The 19,532-nt window shown below is 54.1% G+C and overlaps 1 protein-coding gene across 3 annotated transcripts in view; it reads left to right on the top strand.

Annotated features, from left to right (window-relative positions):
* The window catches only part of CFAP251 (cilia and flagella associated protein 251), a 46,960-nt gene extending 27,932 nt beyond the window's left edge, over window positions 1-19,028 (top strand). For 2 of the 3 annotated variants that reach the window (XM_071221864.1, XM_071221863.1), the window contains 7 exons: window positions 3,429-3,543; window positions 4,371-4,534; window positions 8,432-8,522; window positions 8,715-8,858; window positions 15,803-16,031; window positions 16,687-16,788; window positions 18,845-19,028. In XM_071221864.1, coding sequence (XP_071077965.1) covers window positions 3,429-3,543; window positions 4,371-4,534; window positions 8,432-8,522; window positions 8,715-8,858; window positions 15,803-16,031; window positions 16,687-16,788; window positions 18,845-18,993 — 994 coding nt within the window. In that variant the 3' untranslated portion in view covers window positions 18,994-19,028. Of the gene's footprint in view, window positions 1-3,428; window positions 3,544-4,370; window positions 4,535-8,431; window positions 8,523-8,714; window positions 8,859-15,802; window positions 16,032-16,686; window positions 16,789-17,802; window positions 18,711-18,844 lie in introns of those variants that run through there. The other variant, XM_053927757.1, reaches the window with a different exon arrangement.
* Window positions 19,029-19,532: the final 504 nt, after the last annotated feature.

Raw genomic sequence — 19,532 nt, 5'->3', positions numbered from 1 at the left:
TTTTTCTTACTCCTGGTTCTGAGAGGAGTTGTTCAGTCCACCGATTGCCTGCCTTTGTTCACCCAGCACTTCCTGAGCCCCCACGCAAGCCAGGGGCTGTTCCAGGTGCCAATGACAAGGACAGAAACAGACCCGTGTGTGCATCATAATGGGGGAGTGGAGTCCGTGGGGATGGCTGGGCTGGAAGTCCACACTGAGGCCAAGAGTCCATGGGACTTTAAAGCCATGAGCCAAGAGAAAGTTCTAGGAGGCAAAGGTAGCTAGAGGCGAGGCCAAAGGACCAAGGCCAGGGCATCCAAAGCCCGGTGTCTCGAAGCAGCAGCTCCTGCATCCGGAAACAGGTGAGCGTCTGTGGTCAGCCTCTGTGCTGCTGCGCCCGGTGGTCCCAGCGCGCTCCCCACGGCAGGTACTGACTGCTCTGTGCCGACCCAGTGCCCAGGCCCGCACGTGCTGCCTCCTTCCAGCTCGAACAGTCCTGCAGGGGTTATCCCACGGAGGTTCAGGGAGGGGACAGCATAAGGTCAAATGTCCAGTCATAGAGCTTGACCCTTGAACCCAGCTCTGCCTGTCGCCCACTTGGCGCAAGTGGCCCTGGTGCAGGCCTGGCCTCGCGGCCCTACCAGTCAGCCCCGGAGGCAGCTGCTTCCCACGGGTGGTTTGGCAGCCTCGTGGCCGTGACTGGAAAGGGCAGGGCGCTGAGGTGGGAGGGGCAAAGTGAGAATGCTTCAGTGACCCCCACCCACCTCCGGAGAGGGGAGCCAGAAACCTGGCCGACAGCAGCTGGCCCCAGGCATGAGGAAGGTCATCTTTCATAAAAGTATCTCAGTAAGATAGGTCCTCAAAAGGCCACGACCACCCGGAGTCTTTTTTTTTTAAAGTCCTTTGTAGAAGAGCACAGGGAAGGCGACTGAGAAGCGCCTGCCATGTGGCAGGGGCTGGAGAGAAATCCAGCAAAATTAAAAAAATAACACAACCTATTAAAACACAGGAAGGAGACCGTTGAAGGAAATATGTAAAAAGAGTTTTAGGAAGGTTTCAGAATCTTTGTGCATCATCATCAGTGGACATAGACTTTTTGGACAAAGAATATCCTGTAGACACGCCCAGTCCTGAGAAAAACCCGAGTTTGCCGAGCAGGGGGCTGGGCTGGAGGACACCGGACCTGCAGCCGCACACTGAGGAGTTTCTGCCCTTGGAAATCAACCTGAACTTAGCAGAAAGCATCTTTCTTAAGAAGTGATGTATCGAGGAGAAATTCACATAACAGAAAACTTACCATTTTGAAGCGAACAGGCCAGCGGCACTCAGTCTGTTTGGTGTTGGGCAGCCACCATCTCTGTCTGGTTCCCCGACGTCTCCATCCTTCCACGTAAAACCCCTCACAAAAAGCACATTGTGATTTGCAGGAATAATCAAGCCTTGTGACCACACCTTAATTGGAAAGGAATTGTCTTTCCATGATAAATCGAAAGCCATTTAAAAAACTCATTTAAAAATATTTAAAAAAACAGGAAAAGGCAGTTCACAGAAACAGGCCAATAAGCCTAGGAGCAGGTGCTTACTGATATATCAGAGATGCAAATGAAAGGCAGACATCCTCTTCCCAAATCGGATTAGCAAAGATAAAAATGATCGATCGCACCTGGTGCTGGCCCAGAGACAAGGCAAGGGCCTGCTCAGCTGCTGTTGCTGGGGCTGGAACTCGGGCAGCCTTTGGGAGAAGGATTGGATTCGTCACCCTTGGATAAATCCGATCGTATCTCCGCCTTCTAGGAATGCGTCCCACGGACGTGCTCGCAGCCAGCCAAGACGTAAGTCAGAGGGTGTCTTGTCGGAAAATATTTTCAAAAATGGAAACAAGCCAGATGCCCATTAATAGGGGATTAGTTAAGTGGTGGCTTGTTAGTTCGCTGAAACACGATGCCGCTTTTAGAAAAGAAAGAAAAAATGGAAAAGACAAGCTGTCTGCATAGAAACATGGAAATATCTCCAAGATATAACGTGAAATAAAGCCAGTTGCCAAATAAGCACGAGTACATCTTCATGTAAAATTGCATTTATATAATTTATATTTTTTCGCATAAAATTATAGTTACGTGGGTTAGATATATATATTTAAAACTCTCGAGTCAGGCAGCCCAAAGTGTTCCCACAGTCGACTTGGGATAAAGGGCACCGCCACGTAGTTCTGACTAGATTTCCTACTTTAGGCCGACATATCTGAAATTCTTCACAATCGGTGTGTCCTACTTTTTCAATCAGAAGAGGCGTGTTAATTTTATGCAATTGTTAGATATCTTGACAGCGCTAGGTCATAATTCTAGAGCTTCTACTATGCGCCAGAAACTGCTCTCAGCGCTTTGTGTATATTTACTTAGTTAATGCTCCCCAGTCTCGCGGGGTAAGTAAGTACCGTCCTTGGCCCTGTTTCACCAATAAGGGGTTCAGCCGAGGCACAGGCTGAATAGCTTGATCTCGCTTGTTTGTTTGTTTATGATTTAAAGCAACATGTAAATGAAGGGCTGTTGGATGGGTCTGGCGTTCACGCATTCAGCAGTTGTATCTGGAGCATCCACTTCCCCGCCAGCTGCTGGCTGGGTGCAGGGGCCCCGGGAGAAAACACACCCGGACAGCGAGGCGCTCAGAATCCAATGAGGCGAACTCGCTGCCGGCCGGCCGCACGCGGGGCGCATCCCGGTGTAGCAGGCTGCCAAGCATGCTCGATTTTGTGGGCCCTCCTTTTTTTTTTTTTTAAGGTACATAATTAAGAATGAAAAATGGCTAGGGCTCTTCCAGAGCCTCAGAAGGTGTTAAGCAAGGGGGCCTGAGGCTCAGGCTTTGCCAGCTCCAGGAAAATGCAGCTCTGGGCTTAGTCCTGTCTGGTTCCTAATTAGTGTGAGAGACGGAATTAAAGAAGTCTGCCCGTTGCGGGGATATGGTTCGTCATCACCGGATACACAGACAGCGTTCCAGAAACGGGGGTGCTGCACACAGGCCCGCGGGTCAGATGTCTGGGACGACGTTCTAACCTCTTGGCCTGCCACCAGCCTGCCTCCGGTGAAGGGGTGTTTGCTGGCACCCTGCCAGCGCGTGTCACTTCCTCGCCGCCGCCTTGTTCGTGTACACATTCTCGAGGCATGATGTTCTCTTCACTCAGCTGTCAAGGGGGCCAGTCAGAGCCTCCACAGCTACAAGCATTCTTCACACGCAGCTTCCCGGGAGCGCTGGCTGCTGGGAGCTGTTGCCCCCAATTTACGGCAGCCGTGAGCGGCAGTGGAGAGAGGTTCTTAGGCATGGGCTCCGCTGACTGACAAGACAAGAGATTCAGACTTTAAATGTGTTAGGGCATCATGAAAGGTAGCCAGTTGGAAAACCTGTGTATGTTCCGATTGGCGGGATTGAAGACGGGCTTCTTTTTTCTCCTGCAGAAAGACACTCCTCGGGCCGGTCTTCGGCTCTCCCATGGAGCAGCTACAGCTCCTCCCGGTGCGAAAGGCTGTCGAGCTGCACAAACGCTACTTGGTGTTTATCAACAGAGACAAGGTACTCTCTCTCGCCTCGCGGTACACCTCTGTCAGGTGGCTCTGCGTATTTTGAGTGGCAGTTGGTCCCAAGTATTATATCAAGGATGCTTGGGCTCTGGCTGGTGTGGCTTAGTGGGTTGACTGCTGACCTGCAAACCAAAGGGTCGCCAGTTCGATTCCCAGTCAGGGCACGTGCCTGGGTTGCAGGCCAGGTCCCCAGCAGGGGGTGTGCGAGAGGCAACCACACATTAATGTTTCTCTCCTTCCCTTCCCCTCTCTCTAAAAATAAATAAATAAATAAAATCTTTAAAAAATAAATTAAAAAGAAAAGAAAAGGATGCTCGGTCTCTTGGCCCAGCCCAGCCCCTTCCATCCGGGTCCACAGCGATGTGGAAACCCCCGTAGATGAGTGGGGGTGACTCTTAGAAGGCATTTCTGAGCAGACACACAGCCCACCAGAGGGGTTTTAATTCCTGACTGACTTACGTGGAAAAAATAAAGACATGCAGATTAGTTACACTTAGTTGTACGTTTAATGGATGATCTGCATTGGAAAGCCTAAAACCAGAGGATGGTAGGGTTATTCTGGGAAACCGTGGGCATCTGACTAGGAAGAAAGGGGGCAAGCTTCCCTTCTGTGTCCCCGCTGGAACCTGGTGTCTCTCTCCTAGGGGACCCCCCTGCGGGGGTCAGTGTGTGCGACCCCCCACCACACGAAATGCAACTCTCGCACCCCAAGAAGGTTCCCAGCACACGGGGCCCTCCAGGAGCACCTTAGGGGGTCACATGTGACCACGCCCGGGGCCCGTTATCTGAGCCGATACCCGATCACACGTTCCCTCCCAGGTTGGCCTGCAGATTTTACCCATTGATGGCAACCCGCATAAGACCTCTGCTATTGTCTGCCACCCAAGCGGGGTGGCTGGGTTGGCCCTCTCCTACGACGGTCGCCACGCCTTCACAGCAGGAGGACGCGACCGATCCGTGGCACAGTGGGAAATCAACCTCAGGTGCGTGAAGGGGCGAGAGGCGTGGCCCAGGAGGAAGGTGTCAAGGGCAGGCCCCTTCTTTCCACTCAGCAACAGCAGACAGGCGCTGAACCCAGGCACGTGCCAGGCTCTGTGCCGGGGCTGCAGGTACAAAGCAGCGACCGGGTCCTGCCTGCTGGCCGCTCCCTGTGACGTCCACTCCTGTGAACGAGGAGACAGAAGCCTGTTCCTCTGACTCAGGGACCGGCGGTATTTGCGGTCAAGTTGGTGTGATTCCACCTAGGTCCCCTGTGGCCCCTGGAAGGCCTCTCCCTCTGTCGTCTGCAGATCCACACCAGCCAGCCAGACCTAGCCCAAGCCTCTGAAGTGTGTGTTACAGAGATAGGAAGCGACTACTTGAAATATGTATTTTCCGCCTACTCATCCCAGCCCCCTGCCCTGAGTCGAGAATCTCCACCTAGGATGGGTCTGGAGAATTCCACGGTTGGGCACCAGAGAATGTGTGACGTTGAGATGGTTCAAATCGGGACCCGTGGCTTCTCTCTGCCAGCTGTGGGTCCCAGGCAGCTTCCCCAATGTCTCTGGTTTTTAGGTTCCCTGTCTGTGAAATGGGGACGACAACAGGGACTTTATAGGGTCTCCTCATAATGCTCCGCAGGTTAGTGTCTGGAAAGCACCCAGCAGAGAGCCAAGGCCGCAGTGAATGAACGAGTCCTTTCTCCTTCCTTGTGAAGCCATTTGCTTCTGAGCTCAGGATCTTTCTTACTGAAAGAGGGGCGAGGCCCAGGCAATCCTGTCAGCTCCTAAATTCAGGGAGCTGCCGCAGGGCAGACCTATCCCTGTCCCCGGCTGCTGCTTTAAGCCTTGCCCCTCAGACTGCCCCTGCCTGGCAGTGTCCCATGGAGGAGTGGGGGAGACACAGCTCAGAGGCCCTTCCCTTCCTGAGAGGACAGACTCGGCACGTGACTCCCAGGAAGAGCATCCCCATGCCCCCTGCCAGGTGCACGCCTCTCTCACCCTGAACGCGAGCAGGTGCAGCCAGGCCAGCCTGCTCTGGCGTCGGGGTGCTTTCAGATCATGCTGCTGCTTGGACATTTGTCCAAGAGAGCAGATCTCGGGGCCTGGGGGTTTGACAAGCTGGATGTGAGCTCTGCCACCAACGAGCCACTTGGTTCCTTGACACCTAACCTGTTACCCGGGACTGGTGGGAGACCGGAATCTTCCCTTTTCATTTCTGTCCACTTCTCAGTCATCTGGGGATCTGGAATGGTAGAGATGGGGGCGGGGGGTGGGGAGGCGCTTTCCAATGGCTTTCCTGGGCCTGGCCAGAGTCCAGGTTCTGAGAATTCCAATTTAATCTGTTGTGGGGACAAAGGATCATTATAAACTAATTAGCACTTCATTGCTGCTTCTGGGGTCTTAATATGTTGAGCGCCTCACTAATGGGAAGGAATGTAAAAACCCTAGAGTAAACAAACAGATTCACCACTAGTCGCGATGGTGCGCGTTGTAGGGGAAACAAAGATGAGAAACCCTCTCCAGTTCCAGTCGCTTTAATCGGGGCTCTCCGGGGCCCCGTACTCTCACTGCAGCACACTGGGCCTTCCCCTGGAGGCCCCCCTCCCTCCTTCCCCCCAGAATTCCTTCTGAGCATCCTCCTCTCCTCCCCAGCTTTGCTAGCCTGCCGCCCTTTTCTCTCTGTGTCTGGCATCTGCCTTAGAATCCCTCATCGCTTTTTTATGTTCAACCTCACACCCACCTGCAATCCCGCTGCCCTGCTCACACAAGAGCAGAAAGACCCAGGTTCAAACCCCACCTTTCCTACCTACTTGCTGTGTGACCTCAGGCAAGTCCCTTAACTTCTCTGAGTCTCAGTTTCTCTGTCTGTTAAATGGGAATGCTGTCGCCCAGTTCGGTAGTGGTGAGTTCTCGAGCTTTAGCTCATTTCCCAGAACTACTGTGTGTATTTCCAGCACATAGTAGGTCTTCAGTAAATGTATTTCCCTTTTGTGCCCAAGTGACCTCTTTTCTTTGTAGCAAGTGTTAGAAACTCAGCTTAGGCAGAAAGAGGGACTCTCTGGGAAGGTCATCGGGGCCTCAGGTGACCAGCCTGCAGGAGGCGCAGGGACAGGCGCCCTCAGTGCCCTCAGCGTGTGCTCTGTGCTCAGCTCTGCTGTTGGCTTCATCCTCTGAAGGACTGATTTTGTCACTTAGCTGGAACACAGCCACGGACTGTCCCCCAGTATCACAAACTGCTCCTCTCCCCAGAGAGAGTGACCAGCCCAGCTCCGGTTGGACGAGCCCCACTCCCATCCCTCTGGCTCTCCTGTCACTTGACAGTAGCCAGGAAGCGGGGGCCATAGTATAGTTCTGACCACCAGAGGGCTGTTCCCAGAGAGTCCAGAGCTCTCGTGACCCTGTCCCCTTGGGTTCTGCTGGTGTTGACAGGCTCCTCCCTGTGACTTCCGGCCTTCGCCTGGTCTTCTTCCAGAACCACATGGCCAAATGCGGCCTCACTGCCCCTCGAGCCTTTCATACTAGGCTTGAGCCTGGCCTGGGGGCCACGGAGAGGGGACCTCCTCAGCTGGACACCTGCCTGGATGGCTAATATCGGAGCTAAGAGCTGGCTGAAGATTGGCCCCCAGGCCCCCAGGCCCCCAGGCCCAGGTGGAGAACGGGCCGACTCCAGACCTTAAAGCAGCCTCCTCGTATAGGACTGGGGCAGGGCCCGGCAAGAGGACTGAGCGCAGTCTGTGGCTGACTCTTAGGAGAGGTGTGGGGGCCCACCTGTACCCCGTCAGCGGTGGTAACGACTGCAGCCACCCTGCACCGAGTCTTCTCTGGACCAGGCCCTGTCCAAGCGCTTCCCACACGCCGTCCGGCCTCAGCCTCCCAGCCACCCCGTCTCTGTCCCCACCGTACAGGCCTGGAAACTGCTCCGCCGAGGGGCTGCAGACCTCCCCAAGCAATGGACAGAGTAAGGGGCGGGGTGGGGAGTCTCGCCAGGTCCCCGATTCAAGCCCACACCCCCGCAAACATTCATCACAGGGCAGAAATGAAGGGCTTTGTGCCAACCCCTCTGTCGTGTCCACTTGTTTAATTCTCGCAGCAGCCTGCGGGGCGGACCCTGCAGTCATTCCCGAGGCTCAAGGAGGGTAATTCCTTGCCTGTGGCCACGCCGCCTGCGCCCAGCAGAGCCAGGAGTCCGGAGTCTGGATTCTAAACCCCTTCCCTGCTGTGGTCCACGCCCAAGTGTGTTGTAATCGCCCACAAGGAGGCTAGTGGCCTGATTAGCAGAAATCCAGTTACTGGATTGTTATAATGATTTACATTATTATTAGCATTTTGTGCGAGGCGAAGTCGGTCTCATACAAAAAGTAGGTTTCCCTACCTACGGGGCCTATTTTGGGAAACCCTGACCCGTGTTAGAGAGCAGAGGGTTATTTTTGTCTGACTGGCATGCGTCCCTTGCGGCCTCCCGCGTTTTCATGGAAGCAATTAGTGCTGGCAGTTCACCGGGAGCACCCCGGGCCTTTGGCCCCGGCCACGCGCAGCTCCAAAGTGACACGCCGAGGCCCTCTGCCTCGGAGGACCCGGGCTCCAGCACACAGGCACCTGCCCTCAGCAGCGACTCGCTCCCCAAAGACCCCAGACAATCGGCCAAGGACCTACCCTGTCATCCGTGAGTAAATGTCACCATCATTAAAGCCAGTGCCCTGTTCCGCGGGGTGCCGCCCCTGCAGTTGAGTTTTTCATTTTCAGCTTCATCTCGGAGGGCACGTTCTTCACCTGTTCCCAGAGACCCGAGTCGTAGCTGCGCTGGCACCACCTGCAGAGGCCTGTGGCGCCCCATGGCCCCCGGGCTGAGGCTGCCGGTGCCCAGAGCTTTCTAACAGCCCCGTTTCCTCTACCGTCCAGGGCCCTGGAAGCCGCTGTGTCTCTTGGTGGAGAAGACCTGACCCCGTTCTACAGTCTGGTGGCCGGAGGCAGGGAAGGAAAATTCTACAGGGTAATTGTCCTCGGAGCAAACACTGCCGGGTAACAAAACCCACTCATCGGGGGTCAGCCCCCCTGCTTTGTCCCAAAGCTCTTTTTCCCACTGGGCCCCAAGTACACGCTCTTAAAAATGCCCTTGAAGTCTTAATGGGTGCTTCGGACTTAAGCCAAATGGCTCGTGTGTCTCTATTTTATTTCCACGCAGGAGCTGGAAGACTATTTTTACTACTCTCAGCTCCGCAGCCAGAGCATCGACACAATGGAGACCCGGAGAGTGTCGGAGCACATCCACCTGTCCGAGGTGCCCTTTGTCATGAGAGCCATCAGCTTTTACCCGTCGGAGGAGAAGGTAGGCAGAGCGAAAACAAGGACAGCTGCGGCACAGGTCACGTATGAAAACGACCTCTGAGAACAATCGGCGTAGGTCCGTGTGCGACTGTAACCTTCTCGCTGCATAAGCGGATCAGAAGGAACGTTACGGGGCGAGCTGGTGCACCCCTCCGAAACAGACTCCCTGTAAAGACGTTTCTAAAGGGCAGACTCCTTACCAAAGCTGGGTGTGGGTAAGGGCATGGGTTTGGGAATCGGACAGGCTGCCCCACGCTGGGCGAGGAGGCAAGGACGCGACGCCCACGAAGCAGAGGCCGCAGGAAGGGCTGAGTGAATGCTCGCTCTTAGGGTCATTTCCTGTCTCATTGCTGCTCACCTGGCCCGTGTGGATGGGGTGCCTCTGGGAGGTGGGTGCTCATCGCCGTGGGGCTCAGGAGATGTCCCCAGGCTGCGGGGCGAGGTGGGGGGACTCCAAATGAGGACCAGCTGTGGTCTTGGATGGGGGCCTTGTGCATGCATTTCTGTAATATTTAGCTTTTCTTAACTGCAAGCATGGAGTTTGTGTTGCTTTTGTATTCAGAACAAAACCCAGGAAGGTAAACTAGCAAACCCTCCCCAAGCCCTGTGTGCTAATCTTCGCGGCCGAACCGAGGTCCCAGCTGGGATGGAGGGGCCGCAGCCCTGCGGCACGGCCTTCCCCGGGGGGAGAGGAGGAGGAACCTGAGCCAAGGGTCGGGCACGCAGTTTCTGCTCCGAGGAAGACCCTGTGGGCATCCAGAGAGTTGCACTCTGTACGTTGTATTTGCCCCAAAACATAAATGTCAGGAGGTGTTTCCATCCCGAAGGGGAGAGAATGGCTCCCCCGTTCCAAAGGCCTTCCCGGTCCTCTGTGAGTCCCCACATAGTGACCCTGGCTCAGAGGTCAGGGCAAGACAGGCCAATTTCTGTTTTTCACACTTAAAGCATTTTTTAAAAACATTTACTTTTTAGAAAGAGGGGAAGGGAGGGAAAGGAATGTCAGTGTGTGGTTGTCTCTTGTACGCCTCCCACTGGGGAACCTGGCCTGCCACCCAGACATGTGCCCTGACTGGGAATTGAACCTGTGACCTTTTGGTTCGCAGGTTGGCGCTCAGACCCCTGAGCTATAGCAGCCAGGAAGCCCTTAAAGCATTTGAAGAAGGAACTCCTGCAACGCCGTGCAGCCACCAGAAAACAATGTAGGGGTGACAATGCTGGGGCACCACCACCGCTAGCAACACCAGGGCCTTCTCTCCCCAGCTCTTGCTGCGAGCCAGGGCCTGTGCCAGCCCCGCTGTCTGTCCCCGCGGCACTTGGTGCTCTTACTATCTCCGCCTTACAGACAGGGAAAGTGGGGCCGAGGGGACGCCGGCACAGTCCCCCACCCCCGAGGGCAGAGCCGGAGTGGGCAGGGCCGGGTGGGCAGCCCAGTGGGTGGCCCCGGGCCCGGTGTTCTGTCTCTGCCCGTGTGCCAGTGCCGACGAGCAAGGCAGTCTGTGTGCCAGGTGCTGGCCGCTGCTGAGGGGGCGGAATTGCTGGGCGTCTGTTTCTCCTGTTTCCAACCCCCCGTCTGAAGTTTGTAAGAGAAACTGTGTGTTAATCGTTACTCGTTTTATGATTCTAAAAGGATAGATCGTAGTGACAGTGAGAAATATATATTGAAAAACACTAATATTATTTGCTTCTCTACTTGCCTTTGCCCTGGCTTCCCCTCCATGGGATCTTCCTTTCTTTTTAAGAACTCTTATTGAGATTTGCCAGGTGCCTAGCCTTCCTCCCTTTAAAGTGTACACTTTGGCGGCTTTTAGCCTGTTCCCAGAGCTGGGCAAGCCTCCACACCGACAGATCCCAGCGTACTTTCACGGCCCTACACAGAAACCCCACCCCCCAACCCATGCAGGGAGGGGCCAGAGACGACAGACTGCCCCAGGTGACTCCCTGGTTTGTGGAGCATGTTCTAGAGACTGTGTGTTGGGCAGTAGGCGCAAGGAGGAGGGAGTCCTCCTGGCCTGCACGTCGGTAGGACTAGCGATATGACGAAAGACGCCGGCCCACACCAGGCGCCCGTTGATAAAAACGGGACGGTCTCGGTTCAGGTGTGTCGTGTTCCCCTCCTTTTAATAGGGAGGCTGTAAAACTTAGTTATAGAACGTACTTCTGAGGATGCCCACGGCTGCCTTCGGTTGACAGCGGGCTCACAAGCCTGAAACCTCTGGGGTGGACGACAGAGGTGGAAGTGAAGCCATCCTGAGTGGTGAGGGGCCCCGGCCCACCTCGGACGGGCCACCCTCGTGTTATGGGCCTGGGTGGCAGTGCCAATGGAGGTCCAGGTATCGCGTCTCTCGGTGTTTAAAAGTTGTAAATGAAGCCACAAGCCCTGAATAAACACCTGCCCTGACTGTCCGCCCTTTGGTACGGCCTGGTTCAAAGAGGGAATTCTGGGCTTCTCTGAGTTTTGCACTTGGAGGGGGAGAGGTGGTCCAGAATAGGGGAGCATAGGATCTAGACCCTGGGGGTGGGGTAGCCAGAGGGGACTCTGAAAAGACCTTGGCACAGGGCAGGGACCACAGTTGCCTGGATGTCATGCTGTCACTGCCAGAGGACACCTTTCCCTGGAGGGGACACTTTCTTCCCAGCTCCACCCAAATCAAACCATCCAGAAATGCAGGCCTCCCACCACCAGACGCCCTGATTTTTCAAGAGGAGCTCGAAGCCCAGACTGCCATATAAAATCTGGTTGTTAAGGCGCCACGGGAGCCAAGCACAGCACGTCTGCCAGCCGAGCACTGGGAGCACCTGCTGGCGTCTTCTGCCCGCAGAGCGCCCCGGAGCCTTGGACGGCTGGGCCGCACCCCGCCTGCTAGCCCGCCTGCTTAGGGCTTCTCAGCCCGGAAGGAAGGCAAGGCAGGCAGAACAGAGGTCCCGAAAGAGGTCCGTGTCCTGATGCCTGGAACCTGTGAATACGTCACCGTACACGGCAAAGGGACTTTCTGTGTGTGTGATTAAGGGGCCTGAGAGGGGCGAGAGCCCTGGGTCGGCCTGGGGGCCCGGCGTCATCATGAGGGTGTTTCAAGAAGCGGGCAGCAGGGCTGGAGCCTACGGAGACAGGACGAGGCAGGAAGAGGCCAGAGTGAGCAACAGGGAGGCCGCTGCTTTGCAGGTGGGAGGCCCCGCGGGCCACCCCATGAGGCCTGCCTCTGGAAGCCCGGACAGGAGAGGAAGCGATTCTTTACGAGGGCTTCCAGAAGGAATGCAGCCCTACAGACACATTGATCTTAACCCTCAAGACCCCTCTCGGGCTTCTGACCTTGAAAACTGTGAGGTCAGCTGGTGCACTTTGTGGCTCGAAGTGTGTAGCCATTTGTTACAGCAGCGATGGGACATGCGGAAGGCGCTTTGGAAGAGGGTCACAGGTGCCCCTGCCTCGCACCCCACTCCTCACACTTATTTCCCAGCCTGGAGTGTGTTCCTTCTCGCCTATCAGCTGGATCCTTCGTGGTTGCCTTCCAGGCCCACCTTGCTGAGAGCTCCACTAGTCCCTGATGTTGCTCTCCTGCATTAGAGCCCTGGTATGCAACCACGTTAAAATCACTTGAGGGCTCTTAAAAAAAAAAAAAGGAAAGGAAAGTACCGACGCCTGAGCCCCACCCCTGCCAATCAAACCTAGGGGTGGAGCCTGGGCAGGGATAGTTTTCAAAAGCCCCCCAGGTACTTCTCAAGGGCCCTCAGGGCTGAGAGCAGCCCTGATGGAGCCTTCCGGGTGTTGCTTCCTGTGTCCCAGGCCAGGGCCCAGGACATCACAGGTGTTCAGGAACATTCGCTGACCGGCTGAGATGGGCGCCCCCTCTGGGCACGAGCAGCGCCAGGCCCCTTGGGGCTCCTCTGTTGTCTCTGGGCCAGTCTGCTCTTTCTGGATTGAGCCAAATATGGATTGCATTTGTAATGTACACATAATCATTTGGATGATAACTTATGCAATTATAAAGTATAATTTATATTATATTATAATTACGTGTAATTGGCAAGGGCATACAAAGTACAACCGCACGAAGAATTACTGCTTGTGGAGAGCTTAGTATGTGTTAGGCATTATGTTTAGTATTTTACAGCCGTTGTCACTATTCGCTTCAAAATAGTCCAGTACAGCCCTGGCTGGTGTGGCCCAGTGGACTGAGCGCTGGCCTATGAACCAAAAAGTCACCAGTTCGACCAGTTCGATTCCCAGTCAGGGCACGTGCCTAGGTTGTGGGTCAGGTCCCCAGTTGGGGGTGTGTGAGAGAGAACCTCTCGATGTCTCTCTCACACATCAGTGTTTCTCTCCCTCTCTTCCTCCCTCCTTTCCCCTCTCTCTAAAAGTAAAATCTTTTAAGAAATAGTCCAATGCATATGTTTTAGCATATAACACCCTTTTTCAAGATGAGGAAGCTGAGGAAGAGGAACGTTAAGTTTCTCATCCAGAGTCACATGAGACAGTAGCAGACCCAGGGTTGGAATCTAGGTCTGTTGTCAAAGATCATACTTTTAGCTCCACTCTCCACTGGCTCACAGTGAGTAGTAAATAGCACATGTATATAATAACACTATTAAAATTACATAGTACAATATGTAAAGAATATGCTGCTGGATAGTGTTTTATTTATAGATAAAATTATATGTAATTTAACATGCAATTGTGTATAATAGAAACTCAATAAATGCTATATATGAAACAGTGTTACCATTTAAAGCTGCTTTTATACAATCAACTATTGTTTACGTGTATTCTAACCAATGATGTTACTTCAAAAGACCGTTCCCAGAAAGTTGCATTGAGAATATGCGGCTTCTTTGAAAATACTGGGTGATTACTAAGACACAATGTTAAAAGAAAATAAATGGATACAAAAGTGCGTGTGTGTGAATGTGTGTGTGTATACGTGATACAAATCTTGCAAAAATAAAATGAGCATATATATTTTATATCCATGGAAAAAGAATGGAAAGAAATGCCCCAAATTTTTCACAGAAATTGTGATGGGTGGGTGATTGGATTGGAAGAGGTTTTTATTTTTTTTTACTTGATATCTGGGGCCAGACCAAGACCCTGGGGCGTCCCAGGCGGGTTGATGTTCGGCAATGCTTCACACTGGTGCTCTTTCAACTTTTGTTCTGCATTTATTGAGTGGCCAGGGAGAAACTGGTAATAAATAATTGATCAATTTTGTGTACAAATATAGATTCACTTCCTAATTCATTCCACAGACCAAAGTAGAGTTCATGTTCTGGGGGGAACATCGTCTCCCACTTTTCTGTGGCTCTCATCTTCTGTCTCTGGAAATTTCCGACACCCACAATTTGTTGGGAGACATATTAGTTTAAAATGTAGACACTAAAATAAATTCCCCATTGCTAGCCCTTTGCCTGGGGTAGTTCAGGTTTGCGGGTTTCAGCCGAGTGCAGCGCGCACGGCACAGAAATGCCGCCCAGGCCGATGGCAGCGAGGGGCGGCGCTGTTCGTTCAGTTTTGTAAGGATTTCTCTCCTCCTTGCGTTTGGCCAGTCCCGTACAGAGCCCCATGTGGAAACTGCATCAACCAGCACCGTGCTCCCGTCCGAGTCCACAGGCATGTCAGCACCCTTTGCTCTATTCTAGAAATCTGGAAAATACACAAAAGAATGACTTTCCGAATCAGGAAGTGGCCCTCGGAGAATGAATTGGGAAGTGTTCCCTTTTCTTCTGTTTTTGGGAGAGTTTGTGGAGAATTGGTGTTCCTCTTAAAGTATTTGGTAGACTCTACCGGCGGAAGTCTTAGAATTACCAATTCAATCTCCTTATTTGTTACAGGTCTACTCAGATTTTTTGTTTCTTATTGGGTCAGTTTTGGTCATGAGTATCTTTCTGGACACTTGTCCATTTTGTGTGCGTTATTTGATTTGTTGGTGTGTAGCTGTCCATACACCTTTTTCTTTCTGTCAGGTGGGCCTGGTATCCCCCCTTTCATTCCTGATTTTAGTAATTTAGTCTTTCTCTTTTTTTCTTGGTGAGTCTGGCTGGAGATTTGTCAGTTGCGTCAATCTTTTCAATGAATGGTGGCTTCTTAGGTGTTCATTCTAAAAATTGTACCACATAAGCTATACATGCCTTCCATATAATCTCTGGCCTTTATAGAATATTGCAGAATCAGAATGAAAAGGAAAGAACGGAAAAAGGAATTGTGGTGCAGTTAATCGTCCTAAGAAACTTATGAGGGCCGTAGGTCCTAGATTTGTCTTCCACACTAAGTGATCCCCTTATTCATATAAACTAATCGCTGACTTCTTGAGGATTCCGTCTTTTCAATAAAACGAATATCTGCCTCAGGAAGCAAGGCGGTAGTTGCTACAATATGTGACACTTCAGTGAAAAGCGATGAAATGAAACAGTGTTCGTGCCCCGCTCGCATCATTGACAAACGGGGCACGGCCACCGCAAACTGGGTGGCCCGACACAGAAGAAGTCTCCCCTCTCACCCAGGTCTGGAGTCAAGGGTCCCGCAGGGCCGCGTGCCCTGTGAAATCCGCAGGGGAGACCCTTCCTCGCCTCTCCTGGCTTCCGGCGGTCACCAGCAGCGGATCCCCGGCATTGCTTCACTGAAACTGTGTCACTCCACTCTCTGCCCCCCATCACCCCAGGACTATTCCCCCCTCCCCACCATGTGTCTCTCTCCTCTTCTTACACGGGCACCAGCTACGCTGGGTTCAAGGCCCGCCCTGCTCCGGTGTGATCGCATCTAACGACCCCTGCCCTGACCCTGTTTCTAACAACCTCACCATTGGAGGAACCGGGGGCCACAAGTGCTGCGTTTCGTTCTCGGGGGAGACGGTCCGCCCGTGCCCCGAGCTGACTGCGGACAAGAAGTACATCCAAAGCGCCTCTCTGCTTATCACAGTTCTTCTTTTCTCTTCTCTTTAAAAACCTCCTCCCTAGATTGAAGACATGTTTAATGAAATCAAATTTAGTGAGTACGTGGACTCTGGAAGGATGATTGACAGAATCAACTTGCCCAATTTCCTCAAAATTTACCTGAATCACCGGCCGCCCTTTGGCAACACCATGAATGCCATCCAGAGGAGCTTCGACATCCTGGGCCACCCCAACTCCGAAGGACAGAAAGTCATTCAACGGGAGGACTTCCTGAAACTGCTTCTAACGAAAGGTGCGCGCACACAGGGGTATCTTGTAACCTCCTTGGGCCCTTCCCACCGGGCAGAGGTGAGCTGGGGGGACACACCCCTGGCGTCTTCGATTTGACAGGCTTCCGCCTGCGGGACGCGCTTGGTGGCCCGCACAGCCGGCAGACGGGGAGGCCAGCTCGGGCACCTGCCAGTTACATTCGCAGCTCCCGAGACCTCGGGACTCAGCGTCCTCACTTGTCAAGGATGAGATGCGGTTGGGACATGCCACCGCACCAAAGTGACATGTTGCCTTTCCCCCTGCTGTCGTCCTCAGTATTTTATGTGAGGCGGTCAAGTCGGCTCTCTCTGTGGGTGACCGTTCCGTCGTGGTCAGACGGGGGAGCCGGTGTGAGAGAGTGTGAAAAAAGCGGAGGGCGGCGGCCTGGATCAGTTTCTGGCCGATTTCTCCCTCCACACCCCAGAGCCGGTCCCCTGGGGCGGTCCCTGTTACACGCCACGTAGGGAAGCGTGTGAGACAGTGACATGGGACTCCCCCCCGTCGATTGCCTTTGTGTTTCGGGAAAAGGGAATCGAGGAATCATTCCCTTTCGGATCCACAAGGATGCTGCCACACTCCCTGTCGTGCGCAGTCCTGAGCGAGAGCTGACCGCCGCCTTTTCCCTTTGTGGTCCCCAGGCGAGCACATGACGGAGGAGGAGATGTCCGACTGCTTTGAGACGCTGCTGGGCCTGCACCCCGAGGGCTGGAACTTGGAGCCTGCGGCCTCCTCCAACAGAGGTATGGGGGCGGCGCTGTCGGGGCGGTGGGTCTCTCGTCGGCTGTCGCCATGGACGTGGCGGTTTCTCCTGATGGGCGCATGAGCGGTGGCCGTGTCTGTGTCTCCTTTGTGCCTCTGGCCTTGCTTTTGCCTTCCGCCCACTGACCGGTCCTTGTCTGACTGGCTCGGGTGGGCGAGTCCTGGCCACAGCGGGCAGGTACAGTTCGGAAGCCGATTCAGCAGGAGAGGACTTGTCGAGAGGGGCCTGAGTGGGAGAGGCAGCACAAGCCGACTTCTGGCTGCCAGTCTTCCCAGTTTTCCACGATCACCCGTCGCTCCTTCCCTGAGGCCCCCTTGCCTCCCTCTAGTCCCTTGGAGGGAGGAACGTGGCCCTGAAATTTGGGTGGCAAGTGTAAGCTCGGGAGGAAGCAGTGCAGACTGTCCCCGGGCCGGCCCGTGTACAAAGGCATCCAGTGACAAGCCCGGGATGCCAGGCTGATGACCCCACGGTGGTCAGGGCCAGCGCGGGCATTGCAACTGCAGTCAGGAGCAAAGACTGCTCGCCGGGCTGCCCTCCCCCTCTCCTTGCACCGTCTGTCCGCAGTTTCAAACGAGACAGGGCTCCTCGGCCCAGTCTGGACTCCGGTGTCTGCCTGCATCCCGATGCCAACCTGCATGCCCCACCCCACTGTTTTTTGTTTACATGGAGTCTCGGAATGTAACTTTCCCGTTGTTACGTATTTACATTGTGTTCCTAAGTGTCTCCAAACAAAAACCCAGCCATACCACGCCGTCAGGGCTCTCCCAGGAGGCTCGCAGAGACCCAGGTGGCAAGTGGTCCCGGCTGCAAAGGGAAGGATTTTCACCGGTTTCCACAGGGTGGGGGAGGAGGTGGGGGTGTTCCAAGGAGTCAAAGAGAAACCACGGCCCAGAGCCCCTCTCACTTATTAGTATCATTTCCTTGTATTTTTGAAAAATGCTTCTGAGTGGAAAACCTAGAGATTATGAAGACATTTGTTTTCTTGTTTGGTTAGGCTCAGAAATGTGCTTTGAAGAAGAACTTCCAGACGAAATCACTGCAGAAATATTCGCGACTGAAATTCTTGGCTTTACCATGTCGCCCGATTTCAGACAAGGTCCTACGGACGGTCAGTGAGGCTGTGAGGAATGTCTGAGGCACAAAGGACTTTGTGTGTGGGGTTTGTTCCCCCACCAGGCGGTACTTTCCCTCCCCCCACTCGGATCTCTAGAACGTTTAGGCATTAAAAGCAGTGGAATTCACAAAGTTGGACTTTCCGCTGTTTGCAAAACAGGCAAGTGGGCAGAGGCAAGCAAAGCAAGGCCAGGCGGCCTACAGGGGGATTTGAATGGGACACAGAGGTGGTGTAGTCCCTGGGGGCAGGGAGGGCCTCAGCCAGCTGCAGGCCCTCCTAATGAAACGTTTGACCTCATTCCCTTCCCCTCGGGTGAACCCTGGCCCCTTGGCCTAATGTGGCCTCGTGTGGACTGGAATGCCCCCTCCTGCTCCTAGGCTCCGGGCCTCTGAGAGTCTCTTGCGTATGGCTTCCAATCAGCAAAACACCCGAGCAGCTGTGTGTGGCCGCTGTGAGGAGCATCACCGGTCATGGTCACCCTGGGTGGCAGCTGTCAGAGAGCATGCACAAAGCGCCCAGAGCCCTGTGCTCACACCTGGACCACAAACCGCAAGGCCAGTGGCCCGGCAGAGCTCCCAAGCAGAGTCCGTGAGCCTCCCCGCCCCCGTCCCACCCTGCCCCACACACAGCAGACACCCACGGGCTTGATCCGCTGCCTCACACACCATTGGGCTTCAGAACACGCTGCAGTGGGCAAAGACGGGGCCAGTCCCCCAGCTCCGGGGTTGTTCAGGGAACGTCACTAAGTTTTCAGCACTGTTTTGGCCTTAAAAATAAAGTACCGTCATCGCGTCTATGGGTGAAAGTTACGGTCTGATGTTAGAGTTTTGTCCTCAGTTGCGAGGTCTCCTTATTCAGGCAAATGTGCCAGAGGTTCTGCTCCACACCCTCTCAGTCCAGCACCCCCTCCCACCCACACCAGGTCCTTCCCGAGGAACCAGCCTTCCAGGAACATTTCTGGCCCCCGCCAAGGTGCGCTGTGCTAAGGAGCCAGGTGTGTGTGAGAGAGAGGACTGCGGCAGCCTCATCGGTGCACAGAGTCCACCCTTCCCCGCCACCCTGCCGGCATAGGGGAGCTTTGGAGCACTCCGGAACAGGGGACGGGACCTCGGACCCTCGGACCCTGAGCCAGACTGTGTCACTGCGACCTCGGGACAGACAGTGTGGGCTGAGCCTCTGCAGGCACCACCGATCACACTGTGTCACCACAGCTGGTTTACATTTTGTTCTTAAAAAAAAAAAAAACACCAAAAGAAAAACAAACTCTATGAACCAATTCTGCAGCTGTGGAGGGCTTTGGAGACGTATTTCCAAGCCAGTTAAAAAGTTCCTGGGGACATTTTAGGGGACAGGAAACCCTCAAATGACTTGTTCTCTTCAAAAAAATAACAGAATTGGATGCAGTCTGGACGCCAACCAGCAGCTTCTCTCGCCGCATCCGGCGCGCTCTGATTTCACGCTTGTCGACCACATGTATTAGAATAACTGTCTGCAGCACAGCTGACCGGCGACCCTTTGGACCCACAGTGGCTGGACCCTGTCAGCCCCAGGAGGGCGCCTCCCCCTCCCATCCTGGGCAGGCCCAGCCTGCTGGCCACACAGGTCGTGGG

Source organism: Desmodus rotundus, chromosome 7 (assembly GCF_022682495.2).
Source record: "Desmodus rotundus isolate HL8 chromosome 7, HLdesRot8A.1, whole genome shotgun sequence".
NCBI lineage: Eukaryota > Metazoa > Chordata > Mammalia > Chiroptera > Phyllostomidae > Desmodus > Desmodus rotundus.
This window is presented reverse-complemented; position numbering and strand designations above follow the sequence as displayed.